Source organism: Mytilus galloprovincialis, chromosome 10 (assembly GCF_965363235.1).
Source record: "Mytilus galloprovincialis chromosome 10, xbMytGall1.hap1.1, whole genome shotgun sequence".
NCBI lineage: Eukaryota > Metazoa > Mollusca > Bivalvia > Mytilida > Mytilidae > Mytilus > Mytilus galloprovincialis.
The window spans coordinates 46,533,246-46,555,835 of NC_134847.1; the positions used below are offsets into that span (position 1 = coordinate 46,533,246).

General features: G+C 32.4%; 1 protein-coding gene across 2 annotated transcripts in view; it reads left to right on the forward strand.

Annotated features, from left to right (window-relative positions):
* The window catches only part of LOC143047660 (neuronal acetylcholine receptor subunit alpha-6-like), a 67,308-nt gene that overhangs the window by 28,723 nt on the left and 15,995 nt on the right, over positions 1-22,590 (forward strand). For both annotated transcript variants that reach the window (XM_076220844.1, XM_076220845.1), the window contains exons 2-3: positions 17,756-17,904; positions 21,242-21,396. In XM_076220844.1, coding sequence (XP_076076959.1) covers positions 17,756-17,904; positions 21,242-21,396 — 304 coding nt within the window. The remainder of the gene's footprint in view (positions 1-17,755; positions 17,905-21,241; positions 21,397-22,590) is intronic.

The window sequence follows — 22,590 nt, forward strand, 5'->3', positions numbered from 1 at the left end:
AATATAGTGCTTCTATATACCATCTATCAACAGTATTTGTCTATACCTACCGTCAGTGGTTAACATACAATATAGTGCTCCTACAATGTATATACCGTCTATCAACAGTATTTGTCTATACCTACCGTCGGTGGTTAACATACAATATAGTGCTCATATATACCGTCTATCAAGAGTTTTAGTCTATACCTACTGTTGGTAGTTAACATACAATATATTGCTCCTATATACCGTCTATCAACAGTATTTGTCTATACCTACCGTCGGTGGTTAACATGCAATATAGTCCTCTTATATACTGTCTATCAACAGTATTTGTCTATACCTACCGTTGGTGGTTAACATGCCATACAGTACTCCTATATATCGTCTATCAACAGTATTTGTCTGTACCTACCGTCGGTGGTTAACATGCCATACAGTACTCCTATATACCGTATATCAACAGTACCTGTCTATACCTACCATCGGTGGTTAACAAGCATTACAGTACTCCTATATACCGTCTATCAATACTATTTGTCTCTACCTACCGTCGGTGGTTAACATATAATACAGTGCACCTATATACCGTCTGTTATCAGTATTTTTCTAAACCTACCATCGGTGGTAAACATACAATATAATGCTCCCATGTACCGTCTATCAACAGTATTTGTCTATACCTACTGTCGGTAGTTAACATACAATATAGTGCTTCTATATACCATCTATCAACAGTATTTGTCTATACCTACCGTCGGTGGTTAACATACAATATAGTGCTCCTACAATGTATATACCGTCTATCAACAGTATTTGTCTATACCTACCGTCGGTGGTTTAACATACAATATAGTGCCCTATATACCGTCTATCAAGAGTTTTAGTCTATACCTACCGTCGGTAGTTAACATACAATATAGTGTTCCTATATACCGTCTATCAACAGTATTTGTCTATACCTACTGTCGGAAGGTAACATACAATATAGTGCACCTATATACCGTCTATCAACAGTATTTGTCTATACCTACCGTCGGTGGTTAACTTACAATATAGTGCTCCTATATACCGTCTATCAGCAGTATTTGTCTATACCTACCGTCGGTGGTTAACATACAATATAGAGCTCCTATATACCGTCTATCACCATTATTTGTCTATACCTACTGTCGGTAGTTAACATACAATATAGTGCTCCTATATATCGTCTATCACCAGTATTTGTCTATACCTACCGTCGGTGATTAACATACGATATAGTGCTATTACATATACCGTCTATCAAGAGTTTTAGTCTTTACCTACTGTTGGTAGTTAACATACAATACAGTGCTCCTATATACCGTCTATCAACAGTATTTATATATACCTACATATATATACCTAACATACGATATAGTGCTATTACATATACCGTCTATCAAGAGTTTTAGTCTTTACCTACTGTCGTTAGTTAACATACAATATAGTGCTCCTACATGTGTATATACCGTCTATCAACAGTATTTGTCTATACCTACCGTCGGTGGTTAACATACAATATAGTGCTCCTATATACCGTCTATCAAGAGTTTTAGTCTATACCTACTGTTGGTAGTTAACATACAATATAGTGCTCCTATATACCGTCTATCAAGAGTTTTAGTCTATACCTACTGTTGGTAGTTAACATACCATATAGTGCTCCTATATACCGTCTATCAACAGTATTTGTCTATACCTACCGTCGGTGGTTAACATGCAATGTAGTCCTCCTATATACTGTCTATCAACAGTATTTGTCTATACCTACCGTTGGTGGTTAACATGCAATACAGTACTCCTGTATATCATCTATCAACAGTATTTGTCTGTACCTACCGTCGGTGGTTAACATGCCATACAGTACTCCTATATACCGTATATCAACAGTATTTGTCTGTACCTACCGTCGGTGGTTAACATGCCATACAGTACTCCTATATACCGTATATCAACAGTACCTGTCTATACCTACCGTCGGTGGTTAACATGCCATACAGTACTCCTATATACCGTATATCAACAGTATTTAGTCTATACCTACCGTCGGTGGTTAACATTACATATAGTACTCCTATATACCGTATATCAACAGTACCTGTTTATACCTACCATCGGTGGTTAACAAGCAATACAGTACTCCTATATACCGTATATCAAAAGTATTTGTCTATACCTACCGTCGGTGGTTTACGTAAAATATAGTGCTGTCTATTAAAATTATGTGTCTATACATACTGTCGGTGGTAAACATACAAATAAAGTGCTCCTATAAACCGTCTATCAACAGTTTTCATTTATACCTACCGTCGATGGTCAATATAACGTATTATATGGTCCGTATATAGTGCTCATATATACCGTCTGTCAAAAGTATCTGAATTTACCTACCGTCGGTGGTTAACATACAATATAGTGCTCCTATATACCATCTATTAACAGTATTTCTTTATACCTACCGTCGGTGGTTAACGTAAAATATAGTGTTCCTTTATATACCGTCTTTCAATAGTATTTCTTTATACCTACTGTCGGTGGTTAACATAGAATCTAGTGCTCCTATATACCGTCTATCAACCGTATTTGTCTATACCTACCGGCGGTTGTTATCAAAACAAACTATTTTCAATCGACGGTCCAAAGTTTTGTATCTATACTTCACTCTGAATGACCGATGACATTTATTTGAACAGTAACATTCCCTATTGTATTTATTATTTAGTTTTCTCCCTGAACTTGTCTGAAATATTTGCGGCTGTACTGATGGCAAACAACAAGCAATCAATTTCTTAAAGTACTTCTTAATCTAAATAATATATTATTTTTTAATCTAACCAGTAATATGTGATCGGTGAATGTACGTATGACAATTACGCCAATTTTGAAAAAGCATATTTTTTTTCATTTGCGCACATTGACATTTTTTAATTTGCGCCAAATTGATTCGAAAGGTTAGGTCTGATAAATTTAGATGATAAAATTAAACTTGTTTAACCAAACGCAGCAATTCAATGAACACAAGCTACAATATAGATAAATGTGTGTATAGACACATGTTGAGATCATGGGTATCATCATTTAATCACACTTCTGGTACCCGAACATTTACTTTCATATATGGAACCGATGCCATAAAGAAAAAAACAGGCTTTAACTTATAAAAATTTTGATAAAAAAGGAGATGCTTTATTGTAGGGAAGATATCACAAGGTTGCAGTTCAACAGAAGTGTTGCATGACAATTATTAATTTTATTTCATTTTTTGTAGATTTTTTCCTTTTAGATTTTTTCTTTCTCTTTGTTCACTTCCATGTTATATAAATTATTTTTGTTGCAAAACAATAAGATAAGACTACAATATTTATCTATTGGTCAGGGATTAACAGCTGGACACTGGTATCAACAGATGATTGACATATAAGCCCCTCCCAAATGCCTATATATTTAGATTAATTACCATGTGCTTTTATTTGCATAAGTTCATTATCAATTTACTCCCTGTTGTGATGTGATAATGACTTTGGGATTTTTACAAACTGTGCAGAATAATTCTTACTTCAAAATTATGTGATAAAAAAAATATCTTCAAAAAATCATTGTTAGACTGTAGTGCTACCTTAAAAAAGATTTGTGCATATGCAAATGTGCTTTTTATGTCAAACTGTTACAATCTTATTTTATAAAGTGCTACTTCAAGTGTGATGTACACTTGCAATAAACTTATCCTGCTTTCAATCCCCCTCCTCCTCCCCGTCAAGTGTGAGCAAGTGGCAGGTGGCAAAAGGCCAGAAGGAATATTTTTGTTATTATATAAATAAATTCTATACATCTTATATGCCTCATGACTTGTGTTTACCTGTTAAATTGTGCAAATGAAGAAAATAAATTTGGCGCAAAGAAATAAAAAAAAAAATAGGCGCTAATTAAGTGCAGATTGGCGCAAATGGAAAAAGCCGAAGCAAATATAATCTTTTCTTGTATCAAGATTTCAAGATTTTATTCATAACCTCAGACACATACTTGTGTACAAGAGGACAATAATATATACAACCATATTAAGATAATACATAGCGAGACAGGACAAACGAAACACAAATACATAGTATATTTTAAAAGACAATTGGTATAATTAGATTAAGTATTTTATGATTTTCTTCACGAAAATTGATAATTTCCTTTGAACTTGTACGTTACATATAGACAACAAGCCAGTGAATTTCTTCTTGCTTGGATTCATTACATAGTAATTTGGTACAAACTTTGATCTAAGAGCAGAAACATCAGCATTTTTACAGGTAAACAATATATGAAACTCATCCCCTATTCCCTCATTACATAATGTACATATTCTATTTTCCCTCGCGATCCCCGCCCATCTACCCGTCTCAATAGGTAACTTCAAATTCGATCATCGAAGTTTAGATATGTAATATCTGTCCTTGGGTAATAATCGCAATAGATACGGTTCCAAACCAAACTCGAGTTTGAATAAAGAATAGAATTCACCCCTATCAGATCAAATTGGTGTTTTCTTTCTTTTTTTCGTTCAGTTTCATCTAGTCCATTTGTTCATTTGACTCTGTTTCCATCACGACTAGGATGCATTTTAATTTATAATGTAAAGTCGTTCAGGTTTTTGTTTTATTATATAAAAAAAGAAGATATGGCATGATTGCCAATGAGACAACTCTCTAAAAGAGACAAAGTGACACCGGAATTAACTATTAAAAAAAACCTTTAACAGATCACGGTACGCTGACGGTACAGATGTCTGTAAATTCAGAAATTAATGCGAGGTTTTTATTATTGCGACAATAATTAAGACTCGCATTTTGAAGTATTGTGTTTGAATTAATCAGGATTTTTTCTTAATCGTCGTAATCAAAATCTCATTTCAGGCTATAATGACACTTATCGCATTAAATATTTAACAATTGCACGCAACACATTTATATTCATAGACTATGAATTTGATGTATATTTGACAAGATTAGTTCGTTGCAGTTGCCAAAAATTCTATAATTAGTGTATTATTCTCCCAAGTTTATTTGAAAAGGTATAATTCCTCTATACAAATGGCAAAATCTTTCATAAAATATCCAGTAAATTGGATAAACGTTTACCAAATCATCCCAATACAGTTTGATTTATATATTCACTTTGCTATTCCGTTCTTGCACAGTGATATAGTTCATTTTGCGTCATCCCATATTCTAGCAAAGGGAGATTATCTCAGCATCACCGTTACATTAGTAATAGCTCTCGTACATAAAATAGTTAGCTCGAACTGTATGATCCTGTGTGAATCTGATCTTTATATTAAAAGTGCATAAATGGTTCACATATGGGTCTTATTTAAACATTAAACAGTATCAAAACAATTAGTGCATTATAATATAACCAAATAGGCATGCAAAAAAGAATCAATAGGCAAAATATGCTTATCTACCGTCTAATTCTAATTGCTATTATTTACTGTATTGTACATAGCTCAATTCCATTCCATTCCATTCAATTTTATTTATTTTTTAATTTTCAGAAGAAAACAGTATTTATAACAATTAAATTGAATTAATTTGATATGACGTTGACACACGGTAATCACTCTCATGTTTTTATTTACATCGCTGTCAATCATCCGGTAAAGATGAATATTCATTACTACCCTCGGTAGTTAACGTCCCTCGATGGTTAACTTTAAGTGCCTGCCTTTTAATGAGGTCACGTGATTTAGATAATCGACTGGTGTTCCACTTTCTAAGTTATCTGCCAGTCTTTATTTTTGAACTTAGTCGTTTTTTCTCTCGCTATAATTGATTCGACTTTCAGGCACTTCGACTTTTTTTATTCCGTTGCATTTTAATTGAGACAGTGCATGTCTTCAAGGCTTGTTGATTAGTTAGATCTTTCAAATATAAAATACATTACCAAACATGCTTCCTTCGACACATGTAGTTTTTCCTTCTTTTTGTCGCAATTAAAAAATATATATATAAAAATTTGTGAAAATAAGTAGCTTCAACATTGTAAATCGATAAACGTATTAGTCCAGTCGATTTGTGAAACAATTGCTCAGATTGTGGTAAAAGCATAAAATTTGGCAGAGTGTTAGTTGAGGTCATAACTAACATTTATAGCTATGGACCCAATTCAGAAAATCAAAATGGCGGCTCTGGGCGGCCATTTTGTAATCATGTCCAAAAAATTAATAAAAATTATTTAAAAAAACATGAAAAATATATTACTTTCCCAATTTTAATAAACTTTCGTATATCTTATGACAAAGGATATCAATTGAGGACTATTGAAGTATTAGGTGGCCATCTTGAATGGTGGCCATTTTGGAAACGTAAATTTCAAATATATCATTATTCGCTATTCTAAATTGTTTTTGGAATTAGTACTAAGTTTTATATACATTTACAACTAGTTTTTCTTATCATTTATTTATATGACTGTTGCTATTCATACAGGATATATTCACCAAGTGCTGAAATAAGGCATGCATATGTTAACTAATAAATGTATTTATAAAATATGCGTAAATTCTTTTAATTGCAGTTTAGTATGTAGGGCTTAGTTACTTTTTTACCACCAAAAAATGCGTTTATACAATATAAGTTATGACCACTGTATGTTGAAAAGGAATAATACGTCGGTATTAAGTCAATGGAGCTGAAAAAATAATAAATAGACTGGAAAGAATTCCGTATAAACGCCAAGAGAGGACACATTAGGATTTACAATGTCAATCAAATACAAAAAGAGCAGACATAGACATTTGAGCTGGTAATCAGTCATTTTCTGTAAGCATACAACTGTTCCAAGTTGATGAAGGCAATGTAATGGGAGAATCACAAGGCAAAAAGTACTTATCCTGTCAAAGCAAATCTTAAGATCAAAATATATTTTGTCAGGAAAAACGAAAAAAGTCTAAGATGAGTCACGGCTTGAAAATACCAGTAAAATAACCAGCCACAGTTGTGATGAATTAACAAGAACAATATGATTGCAGGTATTTTTTTCTTTCACTGTGATGAGGTATCTGACTATCATCATGAAGCCTCGACAATTATGATTGACAATAGAGTATGTGACTGTCACTTGAACTACTAACCATTGTTCTTTTAGCAAGACTCAGTGCTGGAGATTAATATTTCAGGAGCAGATATCATGCTAAATGTTTGTTAAAACTGCACGACAGGGCAATTAGACAAAATTCGAGACACAGAAAAAAAGTCAAGAATCTGTTATCCATGGAATGGGGCTCGCCAAATTGATAGAAAACAGTGACGGCTCACACTATGGAACAGATATTGTTTTAATATTTGAAATTGATGATATTGGTAAATTGTACAGTAAACCTTCTTAGTAAATAAGAGTTGTCATATAAGGAATGATTAATACAACACTTTTGAAAAATTGAATACTAGCTGCCATAGATGATATGCAAGCACACATGAAGGTTGTGTCTTGCTCCGGATTCTCAACGAATATGTTGGGGAAGTTCTGAAACAGGCCATGTCTTTTAGTCGTGATGATGAAGGCCTCTTCATAGTCAAAGTAACTAGAAAAGTTTGAAGAGTTAAGCTTGTTACTATAAAAAGGTTTACAGGGACATTCAATGAAGGCTTTCCAAATGAATCAGTTCCACAATCTTTGAGACATCTTACTCTCTATCTGAGGACTGATAAGTTGCAGTTGTATCCTTTCAACGACGAGTTGCACAATTGAACTACTATAGCTGAGAAATGGTAATTCTTGTCTGCCACTCAACGATATGTCTGGACTGTGTCTTGATGTTTGGCCATCCTGTATCATTCTTACTAAGGAAACTTATGTCTGTTGAACTGATTCGTGTCAACAGCTGTTATTGAGTGTCCCTGTAAATATTTTCTTAGTATCAAGCATATATATTTTGCCTGCTATGGCTATGGTGATGCCTTCATTTTTATCCTATTTTTATTAGGTCTGTTTCAGAGCTTCACGATTACATTTGTTGAAAATCAAGAGCACTAATTTAGATATCCTATAGCAGCTACATTCAAATTTTGTTAACTGCGTTGTATCAGTTCTTCCTTCCATGATAACTCCAAGATCTTCCAGGCGTTTACTGTACAATTTAGAGTGATCTGCAAGCTTGAGGATTGGTACAATACTTCTTCCAGACCGTGTGCCATCAATGTATTTCATTATTTAGGAAAGCACAACTCCAAGGATAAAAGATTCCTGGCTTTCTTTCTGTGTCTTTTATTCTGCCTATTTGCTATGCTGTCAAGTTTCATCAATCATCAAGCATGATACCAGTGATTTGACATCTCCAGCTCTTACTTTGGCTAAGGAAATATGTCTTGTAGTACAAGTGCACAGTCATGCCCTATTTTTGTCGATTTGAAAATGTCGATGTATCATGGAGATCTTCAGATACATCACCACAGAAAAAATACATGGCAGTCATTGCTCAGTTCTTCTTGATCCAGTTCCACTTTACAGTGTCTGGTTACTTATTGTTTCCTTTCAATTGGCAACCTATCTTCAACATCAGAAGTATGTTTTCCCTTCTGCTGATGAAATATTTTGAGGTCTGAAAATTTGTTTGACATGGTTTGTGCCATTTTGCCTTGTGATTCTGGAGTGTTTCTGAATTTCCATAGCCCTCATTCAACTGTTTCCAATTGAGCGAAAGAAAAACCAATTCAAGACCCAACATCTTCGTATGCTTGCACTAAAAGAGTGATTGCCAGCTCAAATGTCTATGATTGTTCTGTTTGTATCTGCTTGGCATTGCAAACCCTTACATGTCATCTCTTGCCGTTTCACACATTCCTTCCAGTCTAATTAACCATTATGTTTTTCTTATATTTTAAAAAGTTAGTTAGGCAAACGTGTAAGTAACAGAAATTTTGATACTGATATCTTAATTTTGTAAACATGTGTATGCCTTATCTGACCTCTTTGTGAATATCCAATATAAATTAGTTAAAAAAGTATGAATGCAAACATTTAATTAATAAGATTAGCGAATGATGATATATTGGAAATTTATGTTTTCAAAATAGCCATCATTCAAGATGGCTACCAAAAAATCAATATATATGAAGTCCTCAGATGACAGTCCTTGTCATTGTGATGAATATACCATATGACTATATAATAATTTCCTGCAGCAAGCGCTTAACTTATAAGTCAAAGTGAACACGGTTACTAAGGAATTGCAAATGTGCAAATGCAGTATTAAGTTGTACTACTCTATGTTAATGTGGAGGACAATGTGATAGAATATGATAAACAGAGTGTGGTTTGACAAAACATGTACATGTACATTTCATTTATTGTTAGGTATTGTTAACGTCAAATGAGAACATTTGATCAGTTGATGTTCTTACAACATTACTTGTATGATATGAAATTTATTATGTCTGCAATCAAGGTTTTTGAAAGTTGTTTAAATGAACAATATCAACAAAACAAATTATCCAGTAATCAGCCAACTATTATAAACGACAGGTAGACAAATATTTTCTTGCTTTATTTCTACATATAAAATAAAATTCTCCTGTTATTCTATGTTGAACAAGCGGTTGCACGAATATTGCTTTCAGAGTAATAGTTCATTTTATGATCCTCTTCGTGTCCGCGTTTTAATGCTTTTGTACCCGCTATAAAACAGAAGAATAACTCGGGGGAGGGAGATAGGCTAGTTTTTTGTCCTGTTTATATAGCTCAAACAAATACATTTGCATATATCTTCCACAATGCATTTTTTTTTATTATATCGAATAATGACTACATATTTTGGCTTAAAAAAAAAGATATTTCAAGATGGCCGCCATTCAATACGGGCAATATTTCCAAAACTTTTGTTCTACAAGACAATTGGATACAGCACTGTTATTCTATCAACCAGATTTCATGTCAATATCTTCTCTAATATCATTTTCATGATTATTCTCTTATTAATCTATTGAGATCAAACGGCCGCCATTTTAAAATGGTCGCCTCTTCCGCCAATTTCGATTTTCAGATTGGGTCCATAGCTTAAAATGTTGTCCATGACATATACTACTACTATGCCAAATTTCATGCTTTTACCACAATCTGAGCAATTTTGTCAAAAACCTGCACAAATCGACTGGACTATATGTGTGCATTGATCAATTAAATCTATTTTGATTTAGCATATCGCCTAAAATATGCACATTAAAATGCATAAAAATATATAGCAACATGATAGAGTAAGCATATGAAACGTTCCAGCGAATTAAATTTCATCAACACTTTCCTATTGTACACTAGTAAAAAACTAATGATCGACGATTATTAAAAACTAATGATCAACGATTATTAGTGGTGCTAATATGCTGAAACACGCAATACAATTAATTAGTTTAATGGTATACAGATAAATAAAAAGGACTTATGCGTACCCAAATTTGACTTAAGTGATCTTACTTGACACAACTACCGTTTTTTTATGAGAACCCGTTTAAACTGATAAAAAGGAACAGTCTTTTCTGAGATCGCTCTTAACTCTCATATAAAGGAGGACGATTGATCTTCAATCGGCTACAAAAGTCCATCTCAATTTCCCAACGTATTCGGAATTCAAGAGCTTGTAGCTCCTACTCAGACTTTGTAAAACGTCACCAGTGTCTAAGCAGAAAGTTGATGAACCAGGCGTATGTCAAAGAACGTCTCGTCTTTTTTACTGTTTAAGTCATTTAGCGTGACTCTGCATGTACTTATTTATATCGCTATTGTGTTATTGTTCTATGATAAATTTTGTATTCACGTATTTCATTTTTCCTAGTGTGCTTTGTCTGTACGCAGTTCTGTGTTTCTTTGATATATATCACGTGGCTCTGTACTTATACATCCCGCCATTGTGTTATTGTTCTATGATAAGTTTTGTATTCTTGTCTTTCATTTTTGTTTATGTGCTTTGTCTTTATGTCTGTTTGTGCTTCTTTGTTGCATATTTTTTGTTCTTTTATTGATTAAGATTATAATACAATGTTGACGACTGCTGTACACTCATTTTGACATGTTTATCTATTATGTGTGGTTTTTTTTGTTCACACATCGTTGGAAATATAATGCAGTTTGAAGGGACTGTCATTCAAATGAAAGGTTAAGCTTAGTTAAATATGACAGTTGTTATTCATTCGTTTGATGTGTGCGAGTTTTTGATTTTGCCATTCGATTAGGGACTTTCCGTTTTGAGTTTTCATCCAAGTTCAGTATATTTGTGATTTTACTTTCTCCTCTAAAGGTGGTTTTAAAAAGATGGATCTTATTTGAAACCATTTTTCTTCAATAGTAAACGCTTACATCTATCTTAATCAATCTTGTTTTTAGTTTGATGTGTGAACCAAAATGTTAATTAATGACTGCATACGAAATATTAATAATTCAAAAAAAAGGGGCGAAAGTAACCAGAGGAACAGCAAAACCCAAAAATCGAAAATGAATTGACAACGCCATGGCTTAAAATGAAAAAGACAAACAGACAAATAAAAGTACACAAGACACAACATGGAAAACTAAAGACTGAGCAATACGAACTCTACCAAAAACTAGGCATGATCTCAGATGCTCCGGAAGAGTAAGCAGATCCTGCTCCACATGTGGCATCCGCCGTGTTGCTCATGTTATTACAAATCCGGTAAATAGTCAAATCGGTAGGTCACATTCATGAACAAGGAAGGGGATTGTAGTGAAACGGTTATTTCATAACGGTCAACAAACTCGTGATGGCGTCCGAAAAATTTGCGAAGGGATGATTTCAACTTGGCCATTTTGAACTCTTTGTTTGATATCTTCCTTGTGAGCAGCAACCCTCTATCAACGAAATCATGATAGCAAATACAAGCACGGGAATATCGTATCAATTGTGAGATATATACTATTTTCAGTCAGTGATTTTGCAGTATGTGCATGGAATATTTGCAACTGGACGTTAAACGACCAATAATCAATAAATCAATCCGCGCGAGATGCATTCGTTATGATACTGTTTACGATTGTTTTTATAAATAACAATATGCAATAGGAGCATGTATAACCCCTACGTATACAAGAATTATTTTTTTTAAATTGAAACATATCTGTTTTGGTGAGAGAACAACATAAACAGTATGATTGAAAGAGACAATACAATGCCATATGTGTTGCCTTGAGATAATGATAGCTTTCTAAGGATACCGTAATCGTACGGACATCTAAGTCTTGATTGAAACTGAGAAGGTTGTGTCAAGGAAAAACGTCTGTCTTTGTCTCAAAGGCTTCATTAAACAACAACATATTAATCTCAGTGGCAGACAAATTATAACGTTGGTCTGAGTAAAATAATACTTCTTACTTAATGACAAATCTTAATATATTGTTGGCATATGATTACAGGTCTTTTACACGGTAATATGTCTTTCAAAAGTCAATAGATTTTTTGGTGCATTACAACTTGTAGAAGGTCGATAAGCGTCCCTTCAAAATATTTTTTTTTATCGTAAAACCATATCGTAATTGATTAAGACAGCAAATAAGAAACAAGCGACGAGAAATATTCGATCTTTTTTTGAAGAAATTTCAATAGCACATACTTCCGTGCTTCGAACAAAACGTCTTCTCTGATTATACCAAGAAGAAGACGAATTAACTAATATCTTTAACAATATATGAGCAATTTGAAACAACTACATATACAGTGAAACCTGTTTTAAAAGACCACTTAATGGAAAGCAAAAAAGTGGTTTCTTAAGACAGGTGGTCTTTGAAGACAGGTTCAATTAAAATGAAATGTACTACAGAGGGATCTAAAATTAATGGTCTTATAACACATATTTTTGCTTAATACATGTGGTCTCTAAAGCAGGTTTGATTGTATTTGTCTAACAGTTTGTATTTTCTTAATTCAACATGGAGGGTCTAAGAGATTTAAAAGATGATGTTTTTGAATGCTCATTAATCTTCTTTAGACAAAGCTCTTATCTAATGATACACCTATGATGTTTAAACCCCCAAACAAGAATCAAAAACATTATGCAACACGTGCAACATGTGCACGATAGATGAAAGGTTAACTGAATCATTACATAAAAGTGTATGATACTTCAAATCGTTGATCATTATTACATTGGGGAACGAATGTATTTTTTTAAAATTTTAATTATATTTTTAGTTTGCCGGGTTAATTGTTAATGGCATCAGACAAACATTCATTCAATCATTTAATTTAAGAATTGAATTCTTCTTTTTGTAACTTAATTGGGGTGTAAAAGCGTTGACCGAAGTACATTTTGTATGAAGCGCGGAAGCGCTTCATTCTAAAAATGTGCGCATGGTCAACGATTTTACAACCCTATGAAGTCACAAAAAGAAGCATTCAATACTTATAATTACATTTTTAGCTACGATCATGCAAACACGAATTTTATATTTTTTTATTTAATTCACCTGTGCACTTTATTGTGGGACCTCGTGTTATCCTGAATGATAAGTTTTATTGGGTAATGCAATTGCTTAAGGAATATCACGTGATGTGCAGTTAGCTAATCAAAATAACGTATTATAATGAAACATACATCTAATGTAATTAATGTAATATGTCTTTTCTGTCTTCCTGATCTTCCAGAATTGTAAAATTTCTTATCATATCATCCATTCATAAGTTTATTGGGCAAATAACCTATGAGATATAAACAAACTAAAATATGATTATTTTTTAATAGTCATTTTAAATGACAATGAAATAGTGAAATAATAATTCGATTATTCCCAGAAACGGTTGGTACTTGTTACGGGCGAGACAAATTTAATACATATGTTTTTTTAGTTATTGGCGCTTTTGACATATTGAAGAAAAAATAATGTGATTAGCGCAAACGTATAATAGCTCACTGTTTGTAGTGAGTGTCATGCTTTAAGTATATGAAAGAACCATTGCAATATATCTTTGGGTGGTTCCTATATATGGGGTCTGTTGCAAGGCAAATGTCTGGCCCTTTTCAATACCTTCTTTTTCAATAAGTATATTCCACCCTACATCACGCCGAATATGATCGCCACAGTATGGGCAACAGACACTCAGTCCTTTACGCCAAAAATCTTGCTCGGTCCTTTGCGTCAAACGTCTAGCTCGGTCTTTTGCGCCCTTTAAAGAAAATATTTGGAAAATAGTTGGAATAATTCATCTGATAATAGACGTAGGTTGAAGAACGAGGCAACTGCTTAGGAAATTCAAATAGATGAAGGAGTAGCGATTTTTCTTTGAGTGATCAGCATTGTAAGATTGAATTTTGCAGAGATAGAAAGTTAAGATATTTTGTTCAAAATGAACATGATGAAGTTCGGTTAATTTTTTCAACAATTGTAGAAGAAAGAACTTTAAAACAAGCAGCATTGATTTGAACTTTCTATAATTACTTTAAAAGTAAGTAAGATGATGAAATTGATTCAGACATTCTTGTAATCGTTTCTGTTTTTTTATTACTTTGTGTTTATCTAGTAAAACATATTAAAGAAATGTTACATGAAAAAGGTAGTAGTGTTACTACGTAAATTCCATGAGTCTGCAGTTCTATTTCTGTTTTCCTTCTTTTTTATCTTGTATACTACAAACTAAGTGTTGTCAAACCATACCCTGAGAGCCTGTACTTCGTCAAATGTTCAAATATTTATCTAATTCAAGGTTTTTGGTAACGGCTCATTTATCGCACTACACGTGTTACATAATTCTTCAAATATCTGTAATCATGAATGGTGGTATGAAAATAATTCATCATTTTGTATTACTTTAAAAGCAGGTTGATCCAATAAGATGCAAGTCAGATTTAAATAAGATAGCATTTCTAATCAATTTAAAACCTCTTTATGTCATAAAAATCTTAAATTATAAAGATTATCTTATGAATTGAATATAAAAGACTTTTTATGTGCCATGATATCAACATCTTCTTTTATGCTTAATGCAATAAATATACATTTCAACTATATGAAATAAACTTACAGTGTTGATAACGAATAAATTGTTTAACACCTTGAGGTAGTGTTTGTATCTTTGAAATTACTATGCAATGTGTTTTCTGTAGATATTTATACCTTTATTGCCAAAAACTTGCAAAAACTATTTTCAAAAAAAATCATATGCGATAAGAAAAGAAAAAATAAACAAAATGAATACAGTTTATTTACAATTAAGAAAAAGAAAACTAAGAATAAAAACGAGTTCAAAAGAAACACAGCTTTTTGATAAGAAACTTTACCACAACTCAAAGTAAATACTTGAATTGCAGAAATTACAAATAGTGAAATGCTAGGATAAAAATGGAACAGAAATAAGAAAACTAAAATAAAATAAAACGTTTACTGATGGAAAAAAATATAAGCTCATAAAATCTTTGAATTGTCTTCTTTGTATTCGGTGCCATATGTTAAAAGATCTTAATGTCCTTAATGTGTCCAATTTAATTAAATATCTTAATTTGACACGTTTTGTGATATCTTAACGATTTAATGTTAACACCATACAAAGGCAATTTAAGTTGTCAGTTTATTTTCAATATATGAGTTTGACTGTCCCTCTGGTATCTTTCGTCCCTCTTTTATGTATTTTTTTTTTTACAGTCTATTAAAATTTATCAACGTTTAAACTGAAGACGCCCATTTTTGCACAAAGAGTCTGTTCCATGTCAGATATCCCTGCGTCATATCAACTAATGAAAATATCACTGAAACTCAAATAATTGTATCTGAAAATGAAAATATAACGAGCTAATGAACACGTATGCAATATAAAAATTAAAACTCCCTCTTTGAAAAGCTAATATAACACAAAAACAAAAATAAAAGATGACAACATTTATGATACTAATCCGAACCTTTTTAGAAGGTTAAACTATCTGTAATTTTGAACCTGCTGATGGGTAATGGAAGAAAACTAAAGTTTTATCATTAAATTAATTTTTACTTTTTTCTTGCGTATACTTAATATAAGATTTTGATAAATAAAGTCAGTTTTATTCTGTGTTTGTTAAAATAACTTAAACAACCCGTTATAGCTGACTGTGTGGGATTGTTCTCTTTACTCATTGTTGAAGGCGATACGATGACCTATAGTTATTCATTTATGTGTCCTTGGTCTTTTATGGAGAGTTGTCTCATTGGCAATCGTACCACATCTTATTTTTATATCAACAAAAACCTTTGTCTTTTGCCATAAAGCGCGAATTTTGGCTAGCCACAAAACCAGGTACAACGCGCCATTTTTTTCTTAAAATGTCATGTACCATGTCAGGAATATGGCAGTTGTTATCTAAAAGTTCGTTTCTATGTATGTTGTATTGTCGTTTGTTTTGTTGTTGCAGTGTTTCTGTTGTTTCGTTGTTTTCCTGTTATAGTTGATGTGTCCATTTTAGTTTGTAACCCGGATTTGTTTCTCTCAATCGATTTATGACTTCTGAACAGCGGTATACTACTGTTGTCTTTATTTAGGCATTACAAAACCTTAAGAATCTGTGACATGACCTATTTACTGTTTCTTGACCTATATTATTTAAGTAGCCTTATAATTAGATTCAAGTCTGTTTTTTTCTATATTTCGTGTCAGCCATTTGCATTTCCAACTTGTTCTCACTTTTTGGCTGTCATTGTTTGGTTTTTCGTCGGAATTAAAGTATCACTGTTACTGATTAATGTGTCTCAGTTTAACACATACTCGCCGAAAAGACGTTAGTTTGTGTTAACTATGCCAGAGTATATTTTAAAATATCCCTACCCAAAGACATCAGATAATGATCTTTTTTAGTATCATCCATTATTTCAACTAAGGGTAAAGATGTACCTGTATGTGAATTATTTTCATTGCAAAGTTAATGACTAGCTTTGATTATAATTTTAAAAGACTAGAGTTCCAACCAGCCAGTATAGCTCTCAAACAACATTATGGTCTTTATTGATGTTTTTTTTTTTTATCAGTCGTATTTCATTCTTCAATTTTTGTTTATCTATTTGTTAAAACATCTTTTATTGTAAGAAACATTAATCGTACAAGACATTTATTTATTGAAAATGAACTCATCAAATAAAACCGTGCTATGTCAAATTGTAGAATATAATGAAAATATACTGTACATATGACACATATCCTGTCTTTGGAACTTAAAGATATGAAAAAAATGAAATAACAAAACTTAACTCCGAGGATTATTCAAAACGGAAAGTCCCTAATCAAAAGGCAAAACCAAAAGCTCAAACACATCAATCGAATGGATAACAACTGTCATATTCCTGACTTTGTACAGGCATTTTCTTATGTAAAACTGTTGCATATATAATTATGTGTGTCTAGAGATTGCAATCGAAGTAATTTATTCGGGTATTCATTCTTTTTTGTTTTTGTTTCAAATGGTTATCTGATAACAAAGCGCAATTATGCTATCAGTTAGATAAGACAAATATCAAAATGATTTTTGAAATGGTAAAACTACATCTATGAAATGGTGAAAGTTATAAAATCAAAGTTTATTTTTAAAACAGATACGTTAAGTTTAAAAAGCGTGTAGGTTAACACTGCATATATAGTACTTCAAAATGTATAGCTACATAATATTACTCAGTTAATTTATGCAAAAGCAAAATTACACGTGTTAAATTAGATTACTTCAATTGGCGAACGTGTTTCGTATTTTTTTTAATTTTTAATTTTTAATTCTTTTTAACTAAGGGAATAACATTATTTTTCTTTTATTTCTAGGCTTACCAAACACTTCAATTGTTAATGATGAAGAACGCCTCATCAAAACCTTGATGAATGGATACGATCCTAGAATTAGACCTGTGAACGCATCGAAGAGTCCAACAATAGTCGCTCTGGGGTTATCCATCACAGAGATTGTAGAACTAGTAAGTCGTGATAGGTTTCGTATGCTCTCTGGGGTTATCCATTACAGAGATAGTAGAACTAGTAAGTCGTGATAGGTTTCGTATGCTCTCTGGGGTTATCCATTACAGAGATAGTAGAACTAGTAAGTCGTAATACGTTTCGTATGCTTTCTGGGGTTATTCATTACAGAGATTGTAGAACTCGTAAGTCGTTATAGGTTTCGTATGCTTTCTGGGGTTATCCATTACAGAGATTGTAGAACTAGTAAGTCGTAATAGGTTTCGTATTCTGGGGTTATCCATTACAGAGATAGTAGAACTAGTAAGTCGCAATAGGTTTCGTTTGCTTTATATAGATCATTTTTCTTCTCGGCTGTATTTATTTATCAGTTATGTATGCATTATTTATTTATCTATCATATATTGTATTTGCATTTCTCTAATTATATGGGAATATATACCTTTCCGAACCAATTGTATAAAAAAAAAATAATCAACGTGTGGTTGTCGGTGATCTCAGAGGATGATTGGCTGAGTCAAAGGGTCATAACCTTTCTCGGCTCCCTGAATTGATCAAAATGTTCCAACAGGTGTTAATAAAATTGACAACTTCGTGGAAAGTGGAAGACACTCGAAGGGGATTTTGGTTTAGAAAAGAAGAAAAAATATCTTTTAATCATTAGAGAAACAGATTATTACATAGTAACGCGTGGATTATCGGATTTATCCAATCTCGATAGTTAAATTATCAATTTTAAAGTCCTCGCCGAGGCTCGGACTTTAAAATTGATAATTTAACTATCTCGATTGGATAAATCTAATAATCCACTGGTATCAAGGTAAGAATCTATATATATCATATATATTACATGCCATTGTACTGATGATGCATTATTTGCTTAAAGTAAAAAAAAACAACATATGCTCTAATCATTATGTTTGCCTGAATCCTAGAGGATTTATTGTAGTAAGGTTACATTATCCATGGTCTGACATTTTCCCTGTTTTCCTTCGATTTACTGTGAAATATGACAGATTAGGAGATTTGATTGAATAAATTAAGACAACAGTAGTATACCGCTGTTCAAAAGTACTAGTAATACATTGTTTGAGAGAGAGAAAATCCGGATTGCAAATTAAAACAGAGGGAAACATATCAACTATAAAAGGAAAACAACGAAACATTTTTTATACAAGACTATGATAACTGTACATAGAAAATGGACATTTAGATACAAGACTATAGAAAAGCTAATATTGACGAAACTATAATCAGCTGAAAAGACTGTAAAGATTTATCAACGCTGAAAGCATCATTACAGGAGAAGAGTTGAAAAGATAATTCTGTTCTTTCCTGTGCAACTTTTTGATGTGTATACAAAATACCGTTCAACTATAACAAGGGTCATATTAATAGGATAAGGCAATTATTTTGCCAATCTCACTTAGTCATAACACAAAATCCACAGAAGTTACATTTAACAATAATCTACTAAACATTACAAAGGCTACTATTGAATAACATAAAATATCGGGATGCAGTCAGAAGCGAAAAATTGGAAGGAAGTTCTGTTACACAAGTGACATCCGTCACAGTACTAAATAGTAAAATTCACAAAAATACTAAACTCCGAGGAAAATTCAAAAATGAAAGTCCCTAATCAAATGACAAAATCATAAGCTCAAACACATCAAACGTTCACACATTACAGTTTGAAATTCGGTGATGAAGCCTATCGGTGATTATACGACTGATGAGTTACCATGCAAATACCATCTACCAAAAAAATATGGAAAGATTTTGTCAGAATTCACTTTTTTTTCAAAACTATACAAAGAACACGTTGATTTGATTTGATTTGAAGAGAAAGAAGTTATTATATATACACATACATCTTGAAGTGAAATATTTCTAAATTTCGTAATATTTTCAGTAAAACACATTATAAGAGACGTTTTAGAAATTGGGTTTGAGAAAATCAATACGTTTGAATTAGAAGGAGAATAATGGTAGCAATGTTTCAATTATCTATAACGAAATTACTCTAAATTATTACCACAGTATCAGGTTGAGAGACGGAACAAGTAAATTGAATTCCCACCATTGCTCTATGTATCGTCCTTTATCCTGTTTCTTCCTAATTGAATATTTATAAATGAAAGGAAACGGTAACAAAGAATCTAAAGTTTAAAACCTGATTTAAAAGCAAATTTGACAAACAGTAGACCAGATAACACATCAGGCTATAACTGACTACATATAGATACCACTAAAAATTGTAGAAAAATGTAATTGTATTGATATTAATACAATGTATATTAAGTTAAGGTTTATGGTAGTTTACGGATGTTTGCAAATCGTTGATTCGTCTAGAACACACTAGTTCAAATAAAAAAAGCAGGACCATACGGAGTTCCATGATCAAGCTCTAAACAAAAGGAGGCCAGATGCGCACAATAAGGACACAATAAGTTAGATAACACATTAGACAATAGGACGATGATGTTTGTGTATAAAATCCCATTGGATTGGGATAATGGTCAATCCCATGGGATTTTGCTCTCTCCCATTAATGCGTTTCCCTCAGTTTTGGTTTGTTACCCCGATTTTGTTTTTTGTCCATAGATTTACGAGTTTTAACAGCGGTTGCCTTTATCCATTGAATATTGAAAATCCTATGTTTTTTCTAAATCAAATTGCAAAATATATTTAGTAATAACAACAGAAAAGCAATGAATTTATTGAATCCCATGTAATTCTCTACATTTTAGTTATATATATGACACTGTTGCCGTAAGGAGAGGCTGCGGCGGATTTGCAAAAAAGTGTTTTGCAAATTAAAATGTTCAGTGTTTAAAGATCCAAATTAAGGGCAACAGTTTTTATCGATGTTCAAATCTATCAGACGTTCTTCCTCAGAACCTAACTGTCTACATTAAGACTCATCAGTGACGCTCAGATAAAAAAAGTTATAAAGCCAACTGACGGCGTTTTTGCGAAAGAAACACATTCTTGATATTGAAGTCCGTACAATAAAAACATGTATTTGCGCACTGTATCATTTGGGAAATTTAAAAGCATCATAACCATGAATATTGTTTACAAGATATTAAGAAGTCTCCTACGTCATTCCATTTAGCACATATTTGCAGATAATGTATAAAAGAACCATTGTACGTTATACTTCTGCATATACTATCAAACAGGTTTTATTTATTCAAGTTTTACTATAAAACGTATCAGCTTCATCCACAAAATTTTACCTTTGGTTCTTCAGAGTATTATAATATTCTTTATCTGTGTTAATGAAGAAGGTCCATCTCACTTTCATAGTATTCAACATTCTTCTTTTGGTAGCATGAAAAGGGTGAAATACTCGAGACCACTGCCTATGTTCGTCAAATGTGGGAAGATTCACGCTTGAAATGGGATCCAAATCAATACTCAGGGACTATGGCTGTCCACCTACCAGCGTCATCAGTGTGGAAACCAGATGTTGTCCTACTAAACAAGTAAGATTGTAGTTTAGTCACCTGAATAGTCTTAGTTTATCATTTTATTTCCCAATGGACTAAGAACAAACATCAATAAACCAATCAACCAATTCATCCATTTTATTTTGTATACTATTATAGTTATCAAAGGTACCAGGATTATACTACACCATGTTGTTTTGTATTGCTGTGCCTGTATGACAAACTTGTAGTTATTTTTATATACATGACAGTACAACGTTTGGGATCATTTGCATCGCAGCCATTTAGTCAAAGTGTACTTGTCACGTGGGGAAAATGTAACTACGTAATGAAAGTTTGACTTTATTGCTTAATGTTGTATCAAAGATGATGCTTTGTTAACTTAAAGAAGCTGAGTTGAAATGTCATGTGCATGGCTAGATAGAATTTATATATTAAATGAGAAAAACTTTAAAGTGTTTGATAACCGCATTTCATACGAGTATATTGCCGTTTGAACGCCTATGTCGATAATTTTTCATTATTTGTCAGATTTACGTAAGTTCAATCATCAATCTGGAAAGATAATAAACTTTTTAATGATGATCTGTGGAATTGTTATACAGATCTCTCACCTTACTTCTGAAACTTATAGATTAAATCTTTGAATCCTTTTACCATGATATGATAAACGTTACTCAGGAGAAATTGTTTAAAGAAAATCTGATAAATGGATTTATGCTTAACTGAATCACTTAAAGGCATCATCAAAATGTTTTTATGGAAAAAAATTATAGAGAATTTAAAAAAAGAACGACACAGGACAAGATCATATGTTTTAGGGTGCAACGGTCTGTCTTGGTATCAGTGTAGAGTTTGATAGTATATGAGTTTTCTACCCCTTTAATGAGATTTCTTAAATTTTATGCTTATGATTACAGTACTTTATCCTTGTATTTCTGATTTTATATGCTTTCTGTACAAAAAAATGTCAAAGCACAAAAATAATGAACTCCGAGGAAAATTAAAAACAGATTCCCTAATCAAAAGGCAAAATCAAAGTTCAAACACATCAAACGAATGGATAACAACTGTCACATTCCTGACTTGGTACAGGCATTTTCTTTTTTACTGATTCTTTTGGTAAATGCTACTCGACAAGTAGAATTCAATTTGTTTATCTAATTTGTGTTCAACATTTTTTGTTCTGTCCTTCTCCTTCTGTTACATCTGATTTTATATTTGCCGAAA